The sequence below is a fragment of the Neomonachus schauinslandi genome, chromosome X (assembly GCF_002201575.2).
Source record: "Neomonachus schauinslandi chromosome X, ASM220157v2, whole genome shotgun sequence".
Lineage (NCBI taxonomy): Eukaryota > Metazoa > Chordata > Mammalia > Carnivora > Phocidae > Neomonachus > Neomonachus schauinslandi.
Window position 1 is genome coordinate 115,603,736 of NC_058419.1, and position 20,892 is coordinate 115,624,627.

Consider the following 20,892-nt stretch of genomic DNA (forward strand, 5'->3'; position numbering starts at 1 on the left):
GCCTCCTGTCACTGGTTGTCAAGTGAGGAGACTTCTTACCTTTGGCAGAGATGCCCTGGAACCTGAACTCTGGGTGGTCATTGTTAAGACAGTGGTGATGCCCAGTGCAACCCTAGCAGGGGCTGCATCCATGTTTATCCAAAAGGAGACCCAGGACAAAATGACTATCAACAGACTGGGGATGTACATCTGGATCAGATAGTATCCCATCTGGCGTTCCAGGTGAAACTTAACCTCGATGCAGGTAAACTTTCCTGAAAGCAGGAAATAATGATTTAAGATCCAATTTGAATTTATCTTTCCCATTCTAGCCTCCCACTGTTCAGTTTTTAAGAGTATTACAGGTGGATTTGGAAGATTGCACAAAATGCTAACCCTACATAACCAATTCAACTCTTCTTCAACTCAACCAGTAATGGAATTAACATTTGTGAGAATGAGTGATCTTAAGAGTCACTGGACTAAGGGTGCCGGGGTGGCTCAGTTGGTTAAGCATCTGACTCTTGATCTCAGCTCAGGTCTTGATCTCAGGGTTATGAATTCAAGCCCTGCATGAGCCTACTTAATAATAAAAAAAAAAGAGTCACTGGACTGAATGATTTTTCTAAATCTGTGCTTGTAGCTTGATTATTTAGACAGAACTTCAGAATTTGCAAGACAGTCAGAAACTGACAAGTAGAAATAGTGACATTTTGTGCGGTTATAATATGTAATATATAACATACAATACATAAGCTGCAGTATGTATGTATAGCATATAATATATAATGCATAATATGTAACAGTTGAAAATAGTAAAGTTCACATGGGGCCCTCAAATTAATTGGATAATTGTGTATCTATCTTTGTGCCATCCATAATAAGAGAAAAATGTACATTTGTATATGACATGCATATAATCTAGTCATTGTAACAATTTCCTAGCTTTCTGGGTAATTGCTTGAGGACATTTAGAATATTCCTAAAATCTGTTTACAGTGTTACAATACTTATAAAAGGAGTGTATACAAAGATATTAAAACTTTTAACATACTGTTAAGAGACAAATGTTCCTGTCCCTTGCCACTTTTCTTTCCCCTTAATTGGTTTGGAGACAGAACCCCGGAAGGTAATTTGGCTTAGTCCACACAAATTATGAGAGATAGGGTTGGATTCCTCTTGGTCAGGAAAAACACTTTGGAACCAGGTTTTGGTCACTTCATAAGAAGCACTATTGACTATTGGAATAAGTGTTCATGAATGTTCTATTTAGCAAGGGATCTGGAGCAGTCACTGAATAAATTATCCTGTCTAGCTTGCCTCTCCATGATCAGCTTGTGTGGTATCAAAGACTGGGACATTTGTAGGAAAAGCCATCAACTTTACTGGGCAGGCATGATCTTCTAGGTAACAACATAGGCTCACTTGTTACTACCTCCTCATATTCTCCCCCGACCTTTGTGTCTATCAGCACTACGACAGTGCGTGGCTTTAGAACCAGGTGAATTCCCACCAGCTGGTTTTCATCCAAATTCCTATCACCATCAAGGACTGGAGAGCACAGCAACTGTATTTCTGGGTTTACAAAGTCCTATGTGGTTATTCCTCTCTTCCACTAAGTCAGAGAGTACAAACTGATCTGAGGATCCAGTGGCAAGAGTGGGTGCCAGGAACGGGCCAGAATTTATACATTTCCTGCAGTATATACAAGGTCTTGTACACATTTCCTCAAACTCATTTGACAGCACATGGTCAGCAAGGGAACAGCAAAAGAATCCCAAATCTTTTTCCTTCTCTCTCCATTTTGGAGAAATTATCTATTGTGCTCACTGACTTATTCCAGAGGGTGCAGACATCTTATCTGTAAAGGGGGTTTTGAGCCAAGGTCTATGCCTTGTAGCTCCATTTTCTTGGTAAAGATATAGCAATCAAGGTGATGTGATATATAGCACACACTGCAGATAGAGCCCACTTGGGTTTAGCAGCTGAAAGTAAACTTACCAGTGTTATAGTGCTTTGTGCAGTAGCCAAGTTCCTTCTCTTCTTTCAAAATAAACTGAGGCAGGGTCAGTCCTTCAGCAACTTGAACTGGACCATCGCTTAACCACTCAAATATCAGGTCATTCATCGTGTACCCAACTGGAGTAAACAAATCATAGTGAAAAATTTAATGCATCTTTCCAGGAAAGCTTGAAAGTCTAGCCATGTAAAGAACAAACAAGGAAACCATCTAAAGCAGACACATGCCCAATCAATTCAAGATCATTTTTAGTAAAGGAGCTACAATCATCGTGACAACTACATGTCATTGGAGCCAAAGAAATTGAAGAGCACAAGCTATTTCTGAATGATTTTTTCTGTGTAATGGGAGAATGGAATCTATAAAGTCCATTTTCTTCTGCCCTCTTAATTTACTAAATCTTTCTGAAGAACAAACAAATAAATAAACATAAAAATCCTTTGAAGGTTGTCTTTATTTTAGAAAGAGCTGTGTTTGTGACAATCCAGTAAGACAATCCAATTCATGGCACTAGTCTTAGTATTTCAAATGAAAAGCATTCTTCTATTTTTATTAAATGAGAATGAATTCATCACAGTCCTGCCTAAAACACTTCCATTGTAAACCTGGCCCCTCTTCTAGGGTATATTAGCTTTGTTTTCAGAAAGCTTATGTTAGGATCATAGGGAAAGGGAGGGAAAACTGAATGGGAAGAGATCAGAGAGGGAGACAAACCATGAGAGACTCTTGACTCTGGGAAACAAAATGAGGGTGTGGAAAGGGAGGTGGGTGTGGGGATGGGGTAACTGGGTGATGGGCATTAAGGAGGGCATGTGATGTGATGAGCACTGGGTGTTATACACAACTAATGAATCATTGAACTCTATATCAAAAAGCAATGATGTATTATATGTTGGCTACTTATATTTAAATTAAAAAAAAAAAGAAAGCTTATGTTAAGGTTCTTATGGTCAATCCTCTGTTATTTTACCAAGTGGGGGAGACGTAAACAAGCAACCTAAAAGGAAGTTGTGGAATAATGCAAATCAGGAATATTCATTTGTGCTAGTATCTTGCTAACTGGGCCCACTCATCACAATGATTAATATGAAGTAAAACAGATTCTCCATCATATAAGGTCATATTGTTCTATGAATCCTGAGCCATCCAAAGTAAGACTGTTATCAGTTTAGTAAACCAGAGTTAGCTCTTAGTTTCCAAGCTCCTGCTAACTAGGTCATTATCTGTTAAGTGCTTCTGGATCTTTTTGTACCCCAGAAATGAAGGCTGCTATTCTTTTAGGCATCTTTTCTCTCCCTTCCCTCTTTGTGATATTTGAACTCTAAAATGAGAGTGAGGAGGACAAGGGATATTATGTTAGGTCTTGGTGGGCCAATAACTTCAGCATATTTATTGAGTTTATAGATTCTTTTTTACTACAAGATAGTGACTCGCCAAAGCTACCCAGAAATCAATGACAAAGTTAATTGGAATCTACTTTCCTCTTTCTTTGAGCCACCTTTTCTATTCAAAGCCAAAAAATAAAACATGGAAAGCTGGGAATTAAAAAGAGGAGACTATATAAGTATTGATGTTCCACAAAGAGAATGGCTAACTAACCCTGTCTCTTGCACTGAACGCTATATGAGTACTTGTTGGGTTTCTCCAACCAATGCGAGAAGCTCATATCCCCATATCCGTGTGATCCCATATCCTTATCTGGTCAGCTTCTTACTGGCCACCACAGTAATAGTTATTGTCAGCCATCCTGAAGCCCCAGACTGGGGCAGACAGATGAGGGAAAGAGATGGGGAAGGAGGAAGTAAGTAATACCAGGGTAAAAGAGGAGGGAATAATTCAAAGTTAGTGGTAAACACTTTGCGGCTGCTTTGGTTTCGTTACTTCTGGGGCCTGCAAGGACCAAGCATATTTACTAATTGAAGTTTTTTAAGTCTTGGGGGAGCCTCAGATGACAGCTATGCTTGCTGTTTTACAGAGAAAATAAGTATTGGGTTGAGGCAGGAGAGAATTTGGAGCAGGAGAGGAGACACAAAGAAGGAACCATTATATAAGAAAATGTTTTTCTCAACTTTCTTCTCAAAAGAAGAGGCAATAGGGAAACAAATAAATACATAAAGCCTATTGTAAATCAGAAATTCTCATTTTGTCCCTGACAACTTCTTAAAACAAAGACATTTCATTATTTTGTTTCTTTCTGTAGGGAATTTCAAGGGAAATCTACAGTGATTTTAAGTGATCAGAAGGAAACCCTGTCACTGCCTCTTTTTTAATAATAGTTGATGTGTCTTTTTATCTTTATTATTTTTCTAAACCAAGAAGTTAAAAGTATTTGCTTGCCCTTGCTTCATTAAATCTCCTAACATCCCTGTAGGTCAGTATTGCTTATTATTCTCTGTACTTTACAAACAGAGAAAGTGACAGAACAAGCCAAAAAAATGTTCATGTCTCTTGCCTAAAAATCCCATTACCTTGGAGGCATCAGCAACGTATGGTACATGTCAAAGATGTCAGTGAAATCAGGGCTAGGGCATAAAGGGGATAAAGTAGATTACATTTCTCTATTTCCTTCCCCGTGCCTTTGTGGCTCCACTGCCCATTTAAGGGAAATGCCTTTTTTTCCGTATCATCTCTGGCCTCCCTGTTCTTGCATCCTCCTCTGGCTAAGGTCCCTATATCTTGTCCTCAAATCAGTTATCCCTTCCTGACAAAATTCCTTTGGGGTGATGGTCTATATGAGCATAAGATAGAAAGAAATATAATTTTCTGATGAGAAAGTGATTCATTTTAGAGATTGAATGACTAATAATCTTAATTTTCCCAGGAGACATTTTCATTTCAAATAAAAGTTACTAAATCGGGTTTGTTTTTTGAGGAAGAGCAAGTTATTTGGCATTTTACTTGAAAGATTGTCTGTGTATGAGACAGGCACACTTGCTTATCCTTCCATTAGGGCCTTGGGATTTGGTAATAGGTAGAGAATGAGTCTTATGGGTCCTTTCTTCTTAATGACACACTAAAAGAACCAGGTCATCGGTTAAAACAAGCAGGCAGTCATTTCAACAGTGGGGACTTACAACTCTCCAGCTGCATTGTACAAGTCTGGACATCCATTGGAAAATTCTTCAAGTCCATGGGACAGGATAAGGTCAAGGTGAGTCTTAGCAAAGAAAAAAAAATTAAAAACAAATTTTAGATCTGCAAGGTCTGAATCTTGAGAAACAAATCAACATTTGGCATTAAGCAAAGTGACACTGATTGAAATAATGAAATCTAAGCTCCACACAAGGCAATGCTTTCTATTTTTCAAGTGAACAAGTAGTCATTTGTAAATGTTAGGAACATTATAGAATTTCGTTATAACCCCTTACTCTCTATTTCCCATCTTCCAGCCTCTAACTCCCACCTCAGTGATCTCAAGTTTATTTTAGAATCAACAAGAGTGCTGAGAAATAGTATCATATGATAACAATGGGCTCTTACTCACACTGATGTCCAAAAGACGTAAAGTTTATACTATTTTAGAGTTATACTTTGAGACAGGTGGACTTTGCTTCAAGGACAGTAAATGATGTGATATGCATAATTGGTTGTGACAGGCATTGTTCTCCTTCCATCAAATGGGCAAATATTTAACTCTTCATTTGCTAATCCACATGGATAGGTTCACAATATATTGTAGCACTTATTCTAGAATTTTGACAAATCTGGAGCAAGTAATGCTTGAGTTAAAAGAACATTTAAGGATGGTAGCATATAAATAGTCTTCACCTCTCTGCACCAAAGAAAGGCTACTCCGCTCCTCCTTCACTGTTTCCTTAACTTTTCAGAGCTCCAGGCAGCTCTGACCATGCCTTGTATCAGGATATTGACTGAGCTGCTATCTCTTTCGCCATTTCCTTGTTTATTCCTCCAGGAGATGATGCACACCTCTTCCTCTTCAATTTTTCTAGACCTCAGATATGTAAGGAAGGAAATTGAGCACCACCAGATCTAGGTTCCTTTCCCAGTATTGCCTCAAACACTCTCTGTCCCCTAAGCAAGACCTTAAACTCAATAAACATTCATCTCCTTTTCAAAAGATGGGATAGGATAAAATGATGCTTATTCCCATTTAGCATCCCTGTTATTCTAAAGTTTGCTGCTCCCGATTTTGTTCATTTTCTCTCAGACATCTTTTATACGCGTAGAACCCTCTGATGCTTGCACGGGTACCTAAACTCCCTTCTCCTTTCTTGGCTTCATTTTATACATTCCATGCAAGCCAAGACAAAACAAAAAGTAGTAGCACACTTATGTTAAAGAAAAAAAAATGTTTGGGATTTGAAGTCAGATCAGGTGAAGAATCTATGCTGACAGTCTTCAAATTTTTGTTCAAATACAAGAACGATTGGGAAAAGCAAGATACAGAACAGTGCATTATAATCTCAATTATGTAAAAATAAGTTTTCAGTCTTGGAAATAAACACAACACTATGTTAAAAGTAAGTATTTCTGTTTGGTTGGGTGATTCATATTTTGTTTTTACTCTTTATTCAGCATTATCTGTGTTGACAAGTATAATTTATTTGAAGATGTCCATCTTCACGTAATTAAACATGCCTGTCTTCAAACAATAGCTGAAAGGTAAAATTATAAAATTCTGTCTTATTCAGTAATCCTTTGCTTTATTTTATTATAATTAAAATTGTGCCATAAACATACAGTATTTCACCTTCATTGCTAAACAAATTACCTAGCTTCTGTGGGCTGTTCTGAGAACATGAATACCATGTTTCTAAAGGAAAAAAAAATAGCTCTGAGTTCTAAACAACTGACGTAAAAATAACATTTTAGACAGGATATATAATTTTTGTCAATCGTAGAGTTCATTTAGAGATAGATATAAATGGAGATATAGATATTTAGATTTTTTTCCCATCATGAAGACTTTATTTTTTGGAAAACACAATATTGTTGAGATCAATGGCATGAACTCTTTAAGGGCAGAGTAAAAGAATCAAAATGAAAATTTCTAGTAATCAAAACTTTTTAAAACCTGGCACTTTATTAAGGGGGAAAAGACCTCAGCAGGATCTATGAATAGGGGTTTTGTTATTAACACAATGAGAATCCATTTATTCTCTCCTATTTTTTAAAATAGAAATATTTTCATAAAATAAAAAATATGTTCATCTGACAAAAACAATCAGGGGGCATGTGCATAATTTAAGTGAATCAAAACCAGAAACTGGAAATTTCATCGTGATTTTGAAAAGTTTACTTTTGAGAAGTTAGAAAATAATAATAGTGGAAATGAATACAGCTTTGAAAAACATGCAACCATTCATTTGCTATTGGAAACAACCCAGTTTTAATATTCTTAATCATAGGCTTGCTGAATATGATTCTTTTGTGAAGTGAAACTTTCGCATTTATTTAGGGAGAAGAGGTCTCACACACAATTATTTCTGCCTTTGTGGAAGATCTCACAATCCTACAGGGACCCAGAATTCTTAGGGTCAAAACTATGAACAGAATGGAAAACCCCACTGAGAGAAATTCCCAACAAGCATAAAACTCTCTAATTCTGGGGTGCCTGGGTGGCTCAGTTGGTTAAGCGACTGCCTTCGGCTCAGGTCATGATCCTGGAGTCCCGGGATCGAGTCCCGCATCGGGCTCCCTGCTGAGTGGGGAGTCTGCTTCTCCCTCTCCCGCTCCCCCCTCTTGTGCTCTTTCTCTCTCTCACTCTCTCTCTCAAATAAATAAATAAAATCTTAAGAAAAAAAAAAACTCTCTAATTCTGTCTCAGCTGAGAACTCAGCCGGTATTTTCCTTCTTCCTCATTTGTTTTTCTGATTTCCTTTCTCGATAGGTTTTGTATTGGAACCCGATGGGCACCAATACAAGGAGAAAAGTTAACGGTTCGTAGTTCGCTACATCATGTCATTAGCTGAGCAAATGGGGAAAGATTGTAAAGACCTAATCAATCCCTTCATGGGTCACAGAGCCCATAATTTATGTCTTGTTCACCACACACCTGCAGGCCTAAAATTCAGACTTGCCCTCTACTTATTTTTCCCTTTTTCATTGGCGTATACATTAAACACAGTAAAAACATACAAATCTTAAGTTAGAGAGCATGATGATATTTTACATCTTTATCCACCTATCTAAAAAGCACCCACATCCAGATTTAGAATATATCCATCACCCCAGAACTTCCCTTGTGCTCTCTACTGAGGTGTAGAAATTGCACCAAATAAGACTGACACGACCTTATACTATTTTGGTGGGTCTTACAGAATTAAATATTTGAATTGAAACTCAGACTTTCCGCTGGCACGTACTGCCTACAGCATATCAGATATGCTCTTCTTCCCCATGATCTAAAATATTAAGGCCATTGCACCTGAAGGCACTGAGCTGAGGCCACCCATCTTCCATTCGTTTTTTGTTAAATAACTCATTTCCTGAAGCATTATTACTACATTCCCCCACTGTCACTGCGGTTGACATGCATGCATTCAGGCTACCCCTGCTCCTGTTTGCACAAGGTAAAGAATAAAGTTCCCTTACAGGGGCCCTGTTACTGACAGAAAGAAGGCTGAGTACCCATTTCTATTTTAAAGGCAAAAAAAAAATAAAATGAAGCACAGGAAGTCACTCTCCCCAAATCTCACATGCCTTCCTTATTCCTCTCCTGTTCGGTTTACCTTGCCCATAAAACCGGCTCTTGGGTTTATACCTTACTCAAAGTTTAAATGACTGATAGAAGCAGACATTGTAAACTGTTTCAGTTACCCTTACATGTATCTCTCCCCTATTACAATGCAAAATCCACAAAGCCTGGGACTCTCTTTTTTACCATCTAAAACAGTGCCTGGCAAAGAGTAGATATTCAGTAAATATCTGTGGAACAAATGAATGAATCAGCATCCTAAAGCTCTATGGGAGGATTTCAGGCTTTTGTTCTGTGGAAATGAGAAAGGACTGTGGATTTAGAAGAGAGGAACCTGGTCACCAGAGCCCAGAGGGTGTTGCCAAATTACAAGACAGGCAAGGGAAGCCAACAAAGCTTGCTTGCCCCTTCTGTAAGTTGCTAGCTGGTTCTTACTAGAAGTGAGGCAAATCAAGCTGAAGGAAAGTCAGGAAGCTCAGTCCACCTGTCCTTGAGCCTTGGACAGATAGCTGGGTCCATGGCCAGGACTGTTCTCACATAGCTAGAGAGATGCAAATTAATCATTTAACTTTCCATTGTTACGGTGGGCAGAAAGCTCCCTGACTCTTTTTTTTTTTTTTTAAGATTTTATTTATTTATTTGAGAGAGAGAATGAGAGAGAGAGCATGAGAGGGGGGAGGGTCAGAGGGAGAACCAGACTCCCTGCTGAGCAGGGAGCTCAGTGCGGATCCCGGGACTCCAGGATCATGACCTGAGCCGAAGGCAGTCGCTTAACCAACTGAGCCACCCAGGCACCCAAGCTCCCTGACTCTTGAAGCAACTACGGTTCATAAGGAACTCAGTGTTAGAATTGGGAGTTCATTCCCAGTGAAAGAGGAGGGGGGAATAAAGCCATTTGAAGAAAAAATGAATTTGCAGGTAGAAATACAAATTTTAATGAGTGATCTGTTTGCCTGAAGCAAAGATTGCTAGTGTACTATTTTGGGAGAGTTGATTCTAATGATTACAGTAGTCTGTCTTGCTTGGAGAGGAAGGACAAGGGGATATTTTTGTGTTTTTCAGGAGAAGCAAGAGAGTCTCTGGTATATTACTATTGTTCCTCTCTCAGGGCCAACGTTTAGCACACTCTATGTAGCACACTGCAAAACCCCACAGAGGCGACAGGACCTATGGTGAGTTTTTTTTAGCATTAAAATACTTATTAAGGAAAAATAAAAATTTAAGTGATGACAATGATAGTATTAATAATCATAATTCTCTGAGCACCTGCTGTAGGTCAAGCACTCTTATTATTTTACAGTCATGGGATACCATCACATAAGGCAGTATTCTCTTTGTTTTTGAGATAAGCAAATTGAAGCTCAGAGGTTAAGCCATTTTCCCAAGGCTACAAAACCATTAAGTGACCAAAGTTAGATTTGAACCCAACTTTAATTGATGTCAGATCCATTTATTTATTTTCCACTCTACTACATTTTCTCCTTAGAAAAAAAAATCTTAGTTTATCATCCTCTTTTGTCGGCAAAGTCAACAGAGTAGGTTGTAGACACCTTAGTTGCCTTGTACCTACTCAGGGATACCCCTTTCATTTTTCTTCAGGAATCCAGACTTCTCATGATCTATTCTTTTAAAAATTCCTCTAGCCTCTCCTGGTAGCTTCACAGAGTAGAAGTATCATTGACTGGGGATTCAGGGACCTAGGTGGTAGACCCAGCTTACCCATAAAGAGCTATTTGACCTTGAATAAATCTCTGGCCTCATTCTCCACCCACAACCCTATCCTGTTCATAATTTTTATGATTCTAAACTGTCAGTGAAGGTGACCAGCTTAAAGGATTTCTTCTTATAGGTGAATTTGCATTCTCGAATATAATGAAAATTTTAAATGCTAGTAATAATGCTTCTTAAAATAGGAACTTTCTCGCTATCTGGGTATATAGGTGACATATTTATTGCCCCCATTGGGCTTTGTCATCCAGCATCCTAGAACACAATCCCCTCTTTCCCCAAGAACATAAGGACAGCCTTATGATACAATGTAGGTTTGTTGAATCTCTCCTCTCAGTTGTACTTTGAAATTTCTGAACCATGTGACATTCTAATGCCAGGGAGATTTGACAGGATGCATCCAGTATCAAACAAGAGTATCATCTGAAGTCACCTAGACCTTAAGTGAAAGTAGCCTGGGGGCAAGTTAGAAGTCAAGTTAAAAGTACATCATTAATACAACCCACAGATGGGGAGAGGGGAGAGAAGAGTTAGGGAGTCAGTGGATTAAAAGACACTGCCAGGCTGGTTGTCTGATCAAGATACCCTTTATCATAGCAAGGGTATTTGAATGCAGGTTCTCAGGCCCTCTTGATAAGCAGCCCAGGTAATACTGATGCTGGTGTCCTAGAGCACATTTTGAGAAGCACAACTTCAGCATGTCTCAATGGATGACTTTAATTACTGTCAACATGATATAGTAAAAGGAGAAAATTTTAAAAGGGAAATAGGAAGATTGAGAAAGACGTCTGCAATTTTTCAGTAATGTTAGCACTCTCTTTGGCAGATATACTTTCTACTTGAAACCAAGGCAGGACAATTAGGCCCAAGTAGGGTTCTAAGTGATTGTACCAGGGGTTGTAAAACAAGAGGTGTTAGTCATGATCCTCAGTCACAATAGAGAGGCATGCTGGTAAAGTCATGGCAGTGAAACCAAGGTTAGTCCACTGGCAACCAAGAATATGGTGAGTGTGTGGGCTCCTGGGTGGCTCAGTCGGTTAATGATCCAACTCTTGATTTCGGCTCAGGTTATGATCTCAGGATCATGGAATCGAGCCCCACATCAAGCCCTGTGCTCGGCAGGGAGTCTGCTTGAGATTCTCTCTCCATTTCCCTCTCCCTCTGCCCCTCCCCCTGCTCTCTCTCTCTCTGTCTCCTCTCTCGTAAATAAATAAATAAATAAGTTTTTAAAAAAGAAAGTAATATGGTGGGTGTGCCCAGGAAACTGGGGAAGCTGCTAAGAAGGGTAGGAGGACAGTTTCCAGGTGCTGCAGAGAGGAAACCAAGTCCATGTCTATTAAAACACACAAATGTGCAAAGGTAGGCAATAGAACTCTAGTCAGGGCAGTGGCAGTATATCAGTGCACTGTCCCTGGTCTCTAGACTAGAAAATCAGCCACCGAGAAATTTCAAAGGAAGTTGGGGAGGTGGCTATAACATGCATTGGATGAACCTCAGCTATAAATTTTAAAAAGCTCATGGTACTGGTCAGGAAGGAGGACAGAGCACAGAGGAGGACCAGCTCCAGGTCCTCAGTGAGAAGGTATTAGTGTTAAACAGAACTCCACCTGGGTTGTAATCTAGCACATCTATTCAGCAATTTATTGGGCACTGTGCATATCAGACACTTGAAATAACTGTTTCTCTCTTGAAGGAGATCATAGTTTAATATTATTGTTATTTATATATTACATGATAATATATATTAATTATTTATATATTCTTTCAATGGAATATACCTCAAGAGTTGTGAATTTATTCTTCAACTTCTTAAAATTGTTTCCAAATCCCCATTTAAAGAATCTTTCCAGATTATGTCAATCAGACATAACTGAACTGAATTAATTAAGTTAAAGGCTTTTAATTACTCCCTTGTTGCCCTAGATAAGTGCTCACACCGGTTGGGTAGAACAGATAACCTACCCTTACAGCCCTAGATCCTGAGAGGACCTTTTGAGTGTATCAGGGAAGTAGGACTTGTAATAATCATTTGATGCTCCTAAATCAAAACCCAAGGTACCCACAAAAGGATCTTGATTTATGAAGAACAAAAATAATTGGTTCAACTTTGGCAAGGCAGGCAAGGAATGACATTTTAAAACTCATCTTCTGAAAGCTTTGTAATTAAATGGCTGCTTTGAACTCACTCATCATAGAAAGCATAGATGAGTGTCCTGCTCACTCTAGCCCTGAGCTATTCACCTAATCTATGGGCAAGCACAGCTGTGGCTGCACCTAGAAATGTTTTCCATATAAGTAAAGATTGAAAATTCATGGTGTGTAAATTATTAGGAGTTCCAGAAAGATCCCAATGCATATCCTTGCTCAAACACCTTCCAATTCTTAGCTGCTACATATAATTAACTAACAGACATTTAGCTAAATGCTCCCATGACTATTAAGATGCAAATCTAGGGAAAGAATAGTGTTTTAAATACTGTTAGTCATTTCTTCCTTTGTGTATATGAGTTGATGGATTCTCAGATTCCCTATCAATATCCCCAAGAGCAGACTTTGATACTGAGAGTATTAAACGGAAGGATGAAGCTGGATGGAAAACATGGCTCAGAACCGTGTGCCTAGGACACCAGAGAGAAATCATTCTTTCAATATTGTCTAGGGCTGAACATAAACCCCACCCTGGATCTAAGCTGTATGGTTAGACTTTATCCTCTTAATTAATTTCAAAGAAATATAAGACTTGTTTTTCACTGTTGACCTTGGGTTTTGGAAGAGATGCATCACATCGCTGTTGGTTCATTGGCTGTTCTACTCCTCTCCCTTGACTAAAATGCCAGTGGCTGACTAGGAAGGTCCATGTTTACCAAACATTATAAAGGCATCACAGAAAATACCCATATGCATTGAGCAATACTAGCTGGGAAGGACAAAAATACAATATCTGTTCCCATCTGTGCCTGGTCCTTTCAGAAAAATGTGCACACATATGGTTGGCCCATGTTAATTAAGTCCAAATATGGATTGGATTCAACTTGGAGAGCAACTGATAAATCTGTGGCTAAAACTTTTCCAAATGCTTTGATATTTCCTGAACAAAAATGTTTTGAAGGTGTTGAATAGGAGAGGGCTAAATTGGACACCCCCAGAAAGAAGAGCCCAAAGTACCAAAGACTCAACTAATACTGTTCACATTCCAGTTACATTTTTATATTTCAAAGTCATTTCATATCTAGTATTTATTTATACACCCAGATATTCATCAAGATAAAATGTTATTAAGTCTACACATTAGAATAATGAGAACTGACTTGTCCATGGTCACTGCATGTCTAAGAGCACCGTATAGCAATTTTCTTAGCCATTCTGTATCTGAAAGTGTTGTATAATAATTTTCTTAACATTTTGTTTGGGGTTATTTTACTTCTGGCAAAAGAGAAAGGGAACAAATGCTTGTGAACTGCAAATAGGGTTTTAAGATAAAAAGATGCAACTATCACTTCTGTTATGAGCTAAATGCCTCCCAAAGGGAGGAAACCCAAGGCAAGGAGGATATCTATCTGCTTGAAACTAGGTATGGAAAGTGAGTAGAGCCTGAGTAACAGGTACTGAATAAGGAAATGTTCATGTATATGGGTTAGGGGGAATAGGGAGAGCGGTCTCCCCCCTTCCCTCCCTTTTATCCTACAGCCACCTCGGGGTTATTATGACATTCATTGAACATTTGGTATGAATCTGGAACTGAGAAAAACTGCAGATCAATGAAAGGTTAAATGACCTCACAGTCACTTACTAAGATTGGATTTGAATCCAAGTCTTCCTAAATCTCAGAACTGATCTCAGAACTGACATCTTCCCCACCCCATAGCATTCTGTCTGTAATCCCCACCTCATTTATTGCTTTCTATCCTTCATCTAACTGCTCAAATTTAGCAAAATATCCCTACTAAAATGAAACATCAAATAAAGCATTTGTTTTATTGTCCTTTGAAAGGAATGATCAATCAGATATGAGATGGCCTTGCTCTGAGTGTGTGTCATGTGTAGAACTTTACATAATTATATATGTCCTTAATTGTCTTTCAATGGCTGTCCAGTGATAAATGTTGTATTCTCTTCAGTACAGATGTTGGTTTGTAATTTTAAATGCCACAAGCAAGGATAGACTTGTTGGAGAGACTGCTGAGCTTTGAGGATGTAAATTTTTTTCCCCCATTTTAAAATGGATTGCCTTTCTTTTGGATTATGTGCTATGAGAATGTGCTAAAGTAATTCATGTGTCTCATAAGAGCCATGGTGATATTATATGTATTTATTTGGGGATTAATGCCATCCAGGGAGGCTTTCAAAGGTAGCACTATGGACCAGGCAGAGGCCCATGTCAACATGAGTTGAACAGGCTCACTAGGACCTCCGAATTTCCTTTGGCTTCCTGCCACAAGAAAATTCAGGTAATGATTAATAGCAGACTAGCCCTTCGACTCTGCTGGCTCAAATATACCATGTAATTTCCGTTAGCCTACATATCTAGTTAATAATTGTGCCAGCCAACCATCTTTGTAAAATTGTCTAAAAGCATATAAGCCCATAATTCATGAATACATTCTAAAATAATATCTCATGGATACTCCTGCTGAGTGAATCAGAGGGTATAAATGGTCTAATTTGTGATTGGGAAATTTCTCAGTAGGGAGTTTAGTATTGAGTATTTGTCATTGTGAAAACTGTATGTTGAACACAAGGCTGCCTCTTAAACTATAGGTAGTCCAATATTCCCTGCCCCACTCGAAAATCAGGTTTCTCTTTTCAAGAATTGGATATTTAACTTGTGAGAGAAAGGTTCAAAGATCCAAAAATAATTTGAGATCGGCACCTTAAACTTCAGAATCCTCGCTTGCTTACTCCCAAGCCCTAAGGGACACAAAGGACTCACTCTTATTTCCTCATCCAGAGGGAATTTTGCGGTTTGGGAAGGAGATCATTTTGAGTTATAGATGTAAGATAGAGCTACAAGGAGCCTCAGATTTTATCTAATCTTTTCTAGTTCAATCTCATATTATGGATGAGGAAACTAAGACTCAGAATGACTGATTGGGTTAGAGAGGCAGTTCTATGAGCCTGGAGGATACAGTGAATGATGCAAGCAAGTGTGGAGTTCCTGATGCCCTGAGCTACCTTTTCAGTATTCTGTTCTTTGCCCCATCACCTTCAGAGCAAACTCTGATGAATGTTAAATGCATTGGAAAGTTACCTCCAAAAGGAGGAAAATCTACTGGTTGCTATTGCTAGTCCAATCAGGTAAACAGTCAAGGACAAGTGCTCATGCCAGCTGCCATGAGTTTCATTGCACAATTCCCTCTTTTCCTCCAAACAAAGGTAAAATCCTAATGCTGCTGTGTTTGAATAAGTATTATGCCCATGAGTATATGTGAATTTCTGAACCCAGTTAGAAGCCTGACAGAGCTTTCCAGAACTTTAAGAGAGTCTGTCATATACAGAACACACTTTCTGAACTCTAATACTTGTACCCTCAGTGGCGCCTTTTTTGAGGACCACTGCTTCCCACCCTCCCAACCTTGCTTGACTCTAGGAAGAATGGAATCGTTGTGGTTTCCATGGCATTTCCCAGCACTTCTCTGAAGACTCACTGCTTAATTCTGATGTGGGCGCTTATGTTACAGTCATTAATTACTGCATTAAGTCAAGTCACAAAACTAATGAGGATTTGGACACAGAATTGGAAAATGAGAATGTAATTTTGCCTGGATTATAGGATATAAAGATAAACATGGTTCAAATAGGCACAGAGACAAGAAATCACAGCTTTTATAGCTGCCTTCTAACAGAAAATATGGGCTTATATGTCTCATCAAAATTGAGAGTAAGATAATCAAAGTATCACCACTGGTAACATTTAGGCAGGTCTAAGTTCACTGTGCATTTTATTTTCAGCTCTGACATCTAAATAGAGAATTTTCTTCTTTTCTATGCCATAAAAATCATTCTGTAACTAAAGTTAGAATCTTTTGAAGTTCTTGCATCAAGCTCCGGATGAGTCAAGGATAGGAGGTTATGTGAGAAAAGTTGGCCTCGTATGTGTGTGGGTAGAGTCAGTCATTAGACAGGATTATTTGGGGAACACTGTTGGATGTCTGTCTAGAAATCTATACTCCACCTACTCTCAGTGGTGCCTTAATCTATCATCAGAGGGAGAGGCATGTCAATCCCTGAGAGTTCTCTATTACAACTCAAGTACTACTGGGAAGGTGGAACACTGAATCATCCACACCTAGAATCATGAATTGAATCAAAAGAGATTAACAAGAAAATCACCTCCAATGCCATAAAAGAATAAGTTTCAGGTCAGATAATGTTTGATGATGAGGGGGAACAGATATCTTGGTGATAAGGGGTACTGTTGTGGAGGAGCAATCCCATAATTACTTATGGTTTGGAGGACTCTGTGTATTTGGAGGGTAGCATAAAACCCCTAGGTACTTGGTCAGTCAAATAATAAGACACTTAAGGCAAACAATATTTCCTTACCAACTTTGCCTCAGGTATACCCATTCTGGAGGCATGCACTAAATCTTAAAGCAGAATTGTTAACAGTTGGAGGATCATAGCTTCCTTAAGGACCTTTTCCTCTAAACAAACAAACAAAAGAGCTGAATACCCCAGTACAGGAAATATGCATACACTTTAGGGAGATTCAAGGACCTCCTGGAGTTTTCACCTACCCTCAGGTTAAGAACCCCCTACTCTATAAGGTCACACTCAGGGAATGGGTCTGTCCTATCCTTAATGTCTGAAATTTGTAGGAATATATCTTGATCAGCTTACTTTTTGTCTTAGAGCCCAGAACAGAAAGCACAATCATTAAATTACAAGAAAATACCAACGGCCTTAGAGTATATGGCAATACCACTTTTGACCTGTATCTGTATAACATATATTGTATTCTATTAATGGTCTTAACCAAATCATCTCTTTTTCAAAGCTGAAGAAATAGAAGTTCAGAGAGTAACAAATTTCCCTAGGCCATTCATCAAGTTTTGAGGCCAGAGACTCAAGGCCAAGGGTGTTTACTCTAAAATCCTTATCTACTATAGTATCAGAAATAACCAGGATAGCATTCAGCATCATACGTTTCAAAGTAGGAACCCCAAAGGGTACAGCAAAGTGAAAACTGGGAGATGAAGAACATCTTGGTGCTGAAGTGAAACACACTGTAAAATTAAATTAGCAACATAGTGTTGATGACCAAGCATATGTCTACTAAATCTAGTGGGACAAAATGTATGAAAGTAAAAACAGTGAGGTAATTCCCTCCATTCTTCCAAAAATGGTAGCCATTTGTTTATCATGTTAACAAATGTAGGAAAAAGCTACTGATTTAAGTTGTAGCAACTGTGATTTAAGTTATATAAGGAAGAATTTCTGCATGGTGCTAGAGTAAATTATTATAGGATCCAAAGAAAGAATATAAAGTCTCCTTCTCTGAGGGTCTTTAAAACTAAAATGAGTTCTCAACAGGTTGCCTGAAGGGAGGAAATTTGACTTAATGACTTTCATCCCTGGGATAGTAAAATTTTTCAGAAAGTAGATATGCTATGTTAGTGACATATGCTATGTAAAACTATCAAATCGATCTTGACATTGTTGCACCTTGAACTGAAAGTCAACTGTTGCACCTTGAATTTAAACAGTCTTTTCAGACATTTGCAAAATTTGAAGATACTTTATGTTCTCATCTTAAATCTTATCTTCTTCCTCCAATAGTTCTTTGAAAAATGAATTCCAAAAAGGTTGGTTCCAAAATGACATGCCTTTGGAATTGTATTTGTTTGTGTCTTTGGACTTCAGTTGGAGCAAATGAAGAATTAATGTGGGGTAGGAGACGATAGCATTGAAATAGAAGTCAAGGGTTTGATTCTTGACCTACCTTTCCTATCTATGGGCTCCATTATTTTACCTCACCTAACTTGATGAAAGAAGTCACTTCCTCATTGGTAAAACAAGGGTGTTGGATTAGATACTTTGCAACATAATACCTTCAAATTAAAAAAAAAATAATCCTATGCTTCTATAAAAGTCAGAATGCTGGCATAAAATTCTCAGAAGCAATGGAAAGTAAAGAAAGAAAACAAATTATTAGCAAAGACATTGTGGACGAGTGAGACAAAAATACCTTCTCCAAAAATACCTTCTCCTTTTTTCTTTCATATTACACACCATATGCCACGGTGCCCTGACTTTTACTTCAATCCATTATATTCAATTCAACAAATATTGTTTGAGCAATAATATGTACAATACTCAAGGCTCACCTCACTATTCCACTATGGATTCAGGCCTTTTTAAGTAACATGAGTTTAGAATTTGACTGTCTCTGAAGGGAATATACAAAGCAAGATGTGTGTCCTTGTTTATATTTTGGTCAGGGATGATCAATACTTAATGGAGTGGGTCAACAAAAAACTTAAAAAGAAAACAAAAAGTAAGATCAAATGTATTAGAGAAGAGAATATCAAAGAAGAAATCAGAAGAGAAGTGGACAAAAATAGATTTGACACTTTTTCATCAGCAAAGACTTGTGTCCTGCCACACTGGATAGAAATTTTCCAACAATGAGCTAACACCTTTGGCTCCTATTTAAAAGATTTGTTTGAATTTTACTAAAGTACCCCAGGTGTTTGGATCTGCAGGACACTTGTGGAGTTCTGGTCTACTGTCTCCTCTTTTTTAAACTGCTGCCTTTTAAGAAACTTCTTGGAAAGTGTGATCTTGCTTGTTATGAAATCAATGGACTGCATAGTTCTCTTTGTATTCTGTTCGGCCATCAAAGCCTTAGGCTTTGGTTTCCATGTGGAGTTAATTTTACTTCTGCTCCTACAAAGCTAAGGAAGCATGGAATTGTTTGTGGATGAAATGCTATCATCTATTTGTTTTAGGTTTCAGAAAATGCATATATAAAACGTCACAAAGAACATAATTTTTTTAATGTGGACCAATGTTTAAGTAGTTATTTAAATATGTAAGGTAGAGACAATTCATGAATTTATCTTTGGTACTTCTGTTGTATCCCTTCCTTGTATCTTTCTTAACCCTCTTCATCCTGATTTCTCGTCTCAGGCATCCAACTTGCTCATTCTCACTATTCTTCATAGGCCTCAAATGTACTGTCAAAATGAAAATTTCATATCAGCTCCTTACATCTTAGTATGAATTTAAGTCAATGGATTCCCTCTTCTAGGAGTATTTGCATTGTAAACCTAAGAGTAGAGGGAAAATCCTCCCTAATGCAACATCAGCAGGAATCTTTCCAGCACCTTTAAAACATCAGAAACTGTCACCTGCTTGGCCTTAAACTTGAATCAGACCTGCAGCTGGGCATTTATTAGCACTAATTACTCCTTGCCTTCTAGTTAAATTGAGTTCAGTGACTCAAGTAAACAGATATGTAGGTGCCAGCCCCCAAATTCTAACAATATTTGAGTCACATATTCATTTGCAAAGTTAGAGCCACTTTTCTTTTCCTTGTTTGTCATTTATTCCTCTTACTTAATTTATCTTATCTCTGCCTGCCTTGTTAGACTGGAGCCCTTCCAGGGCAGGACTGTATCTTACTCAGTTCTGGATCTCCAGGCCCAGCACAGTGTCTGGCTCTTTGAAAATCCTTCCAGGCAAATAATTAGATTCCTGTAGCTCAAATCTGCCAAGAGCTGTGTTTCTCTAAAATGACATGCCCAGTTCTCCTACACCAAGGATCTTTCCTCTGATTCCATAGAACACCCACAATGAAAGAAAAATCTAAACCAACCTGCGACAGGACAAACTCTACCCAATCCAAAACAATTGTCAGGGTGTTTCAGAGCTTATAATATGCTACACTGGGAATGAGAGATAGAAGAATTGCCTCTGGATCTAGGTCTGGGGAACATTATATTCTTCACGGTTCTAGAATGGAAAGGCCTTCATAGAACAGAAGGGAAAAAACTTGGTTTTATTTCAGCAGTGCACGATGCCAGGTATTTACTAGAGCAAATGCTACCCAAGGCCCAGGGGGTTAGCTGGAGCTGCTGATACCCTGTGCTGCTTTTTATAACTCTCCTCCCTAGCACCACGCTCTACATATGTCCCATTTCATCAGGTCACATCAACTTAGGTTGTGCCCAATACTGCATCTTACACCAAACACTTCACCATGTGAAATATTCTGTGTTTCCATAAAATGTTTATTTTATTTATTTTTTTATTTTATTATGTTATGTTAATCACCATACATTACATCATTAGTTTTAGATGTAGGGTTCCATGATTCATTGTTTGTGCATAACACCCAGTGCTCCATGCAGAACATGCCCTCTTTAATACCCATCACCAGGCTAACCCATTCCCCCACCCCCCTCCCCCCTAGAACCCTCAGTTTGTTTCTCAGAGTCTATAGTCTCTCATGGTTCGTCTCCCCCTCTGATTCCCCCCCCTTCATTTTTCCCTTCCTGCTATC

General features: G+C 38.4%; 1 protein-coding gene across 2 annotated transcripts in view; it reads right to left on the minus strand.

Moving 5' to 3' along the window:
* Positions 1-20,892, minus strand: part of GLRA2 (glycine receptor alpha 2) — a 177,933-nt gene that overhangs the window by 102,735 nt on the left and 54,306 nt on the right. For both annotated transcript variants that reach the window (XM_021682428.1, XM_021682425.1), the window contains exons 5-7: positions 5,074-5,156; positions 1,981-2,118; positions 40-254 (exon numbers count right to left, since the gene is read on the minus strand). In XM_021682428.1, the coding sequence (XP_021538103.1) occupies positions 40-254; positions 1,981-2,118; positions 5,074-5,156 (436 nt within the window). The remainder of the gene's footprint in view (positions 1-39; positions 255-1,980; positions 2,119-5,073; positions 5,157-20,892) is intronic.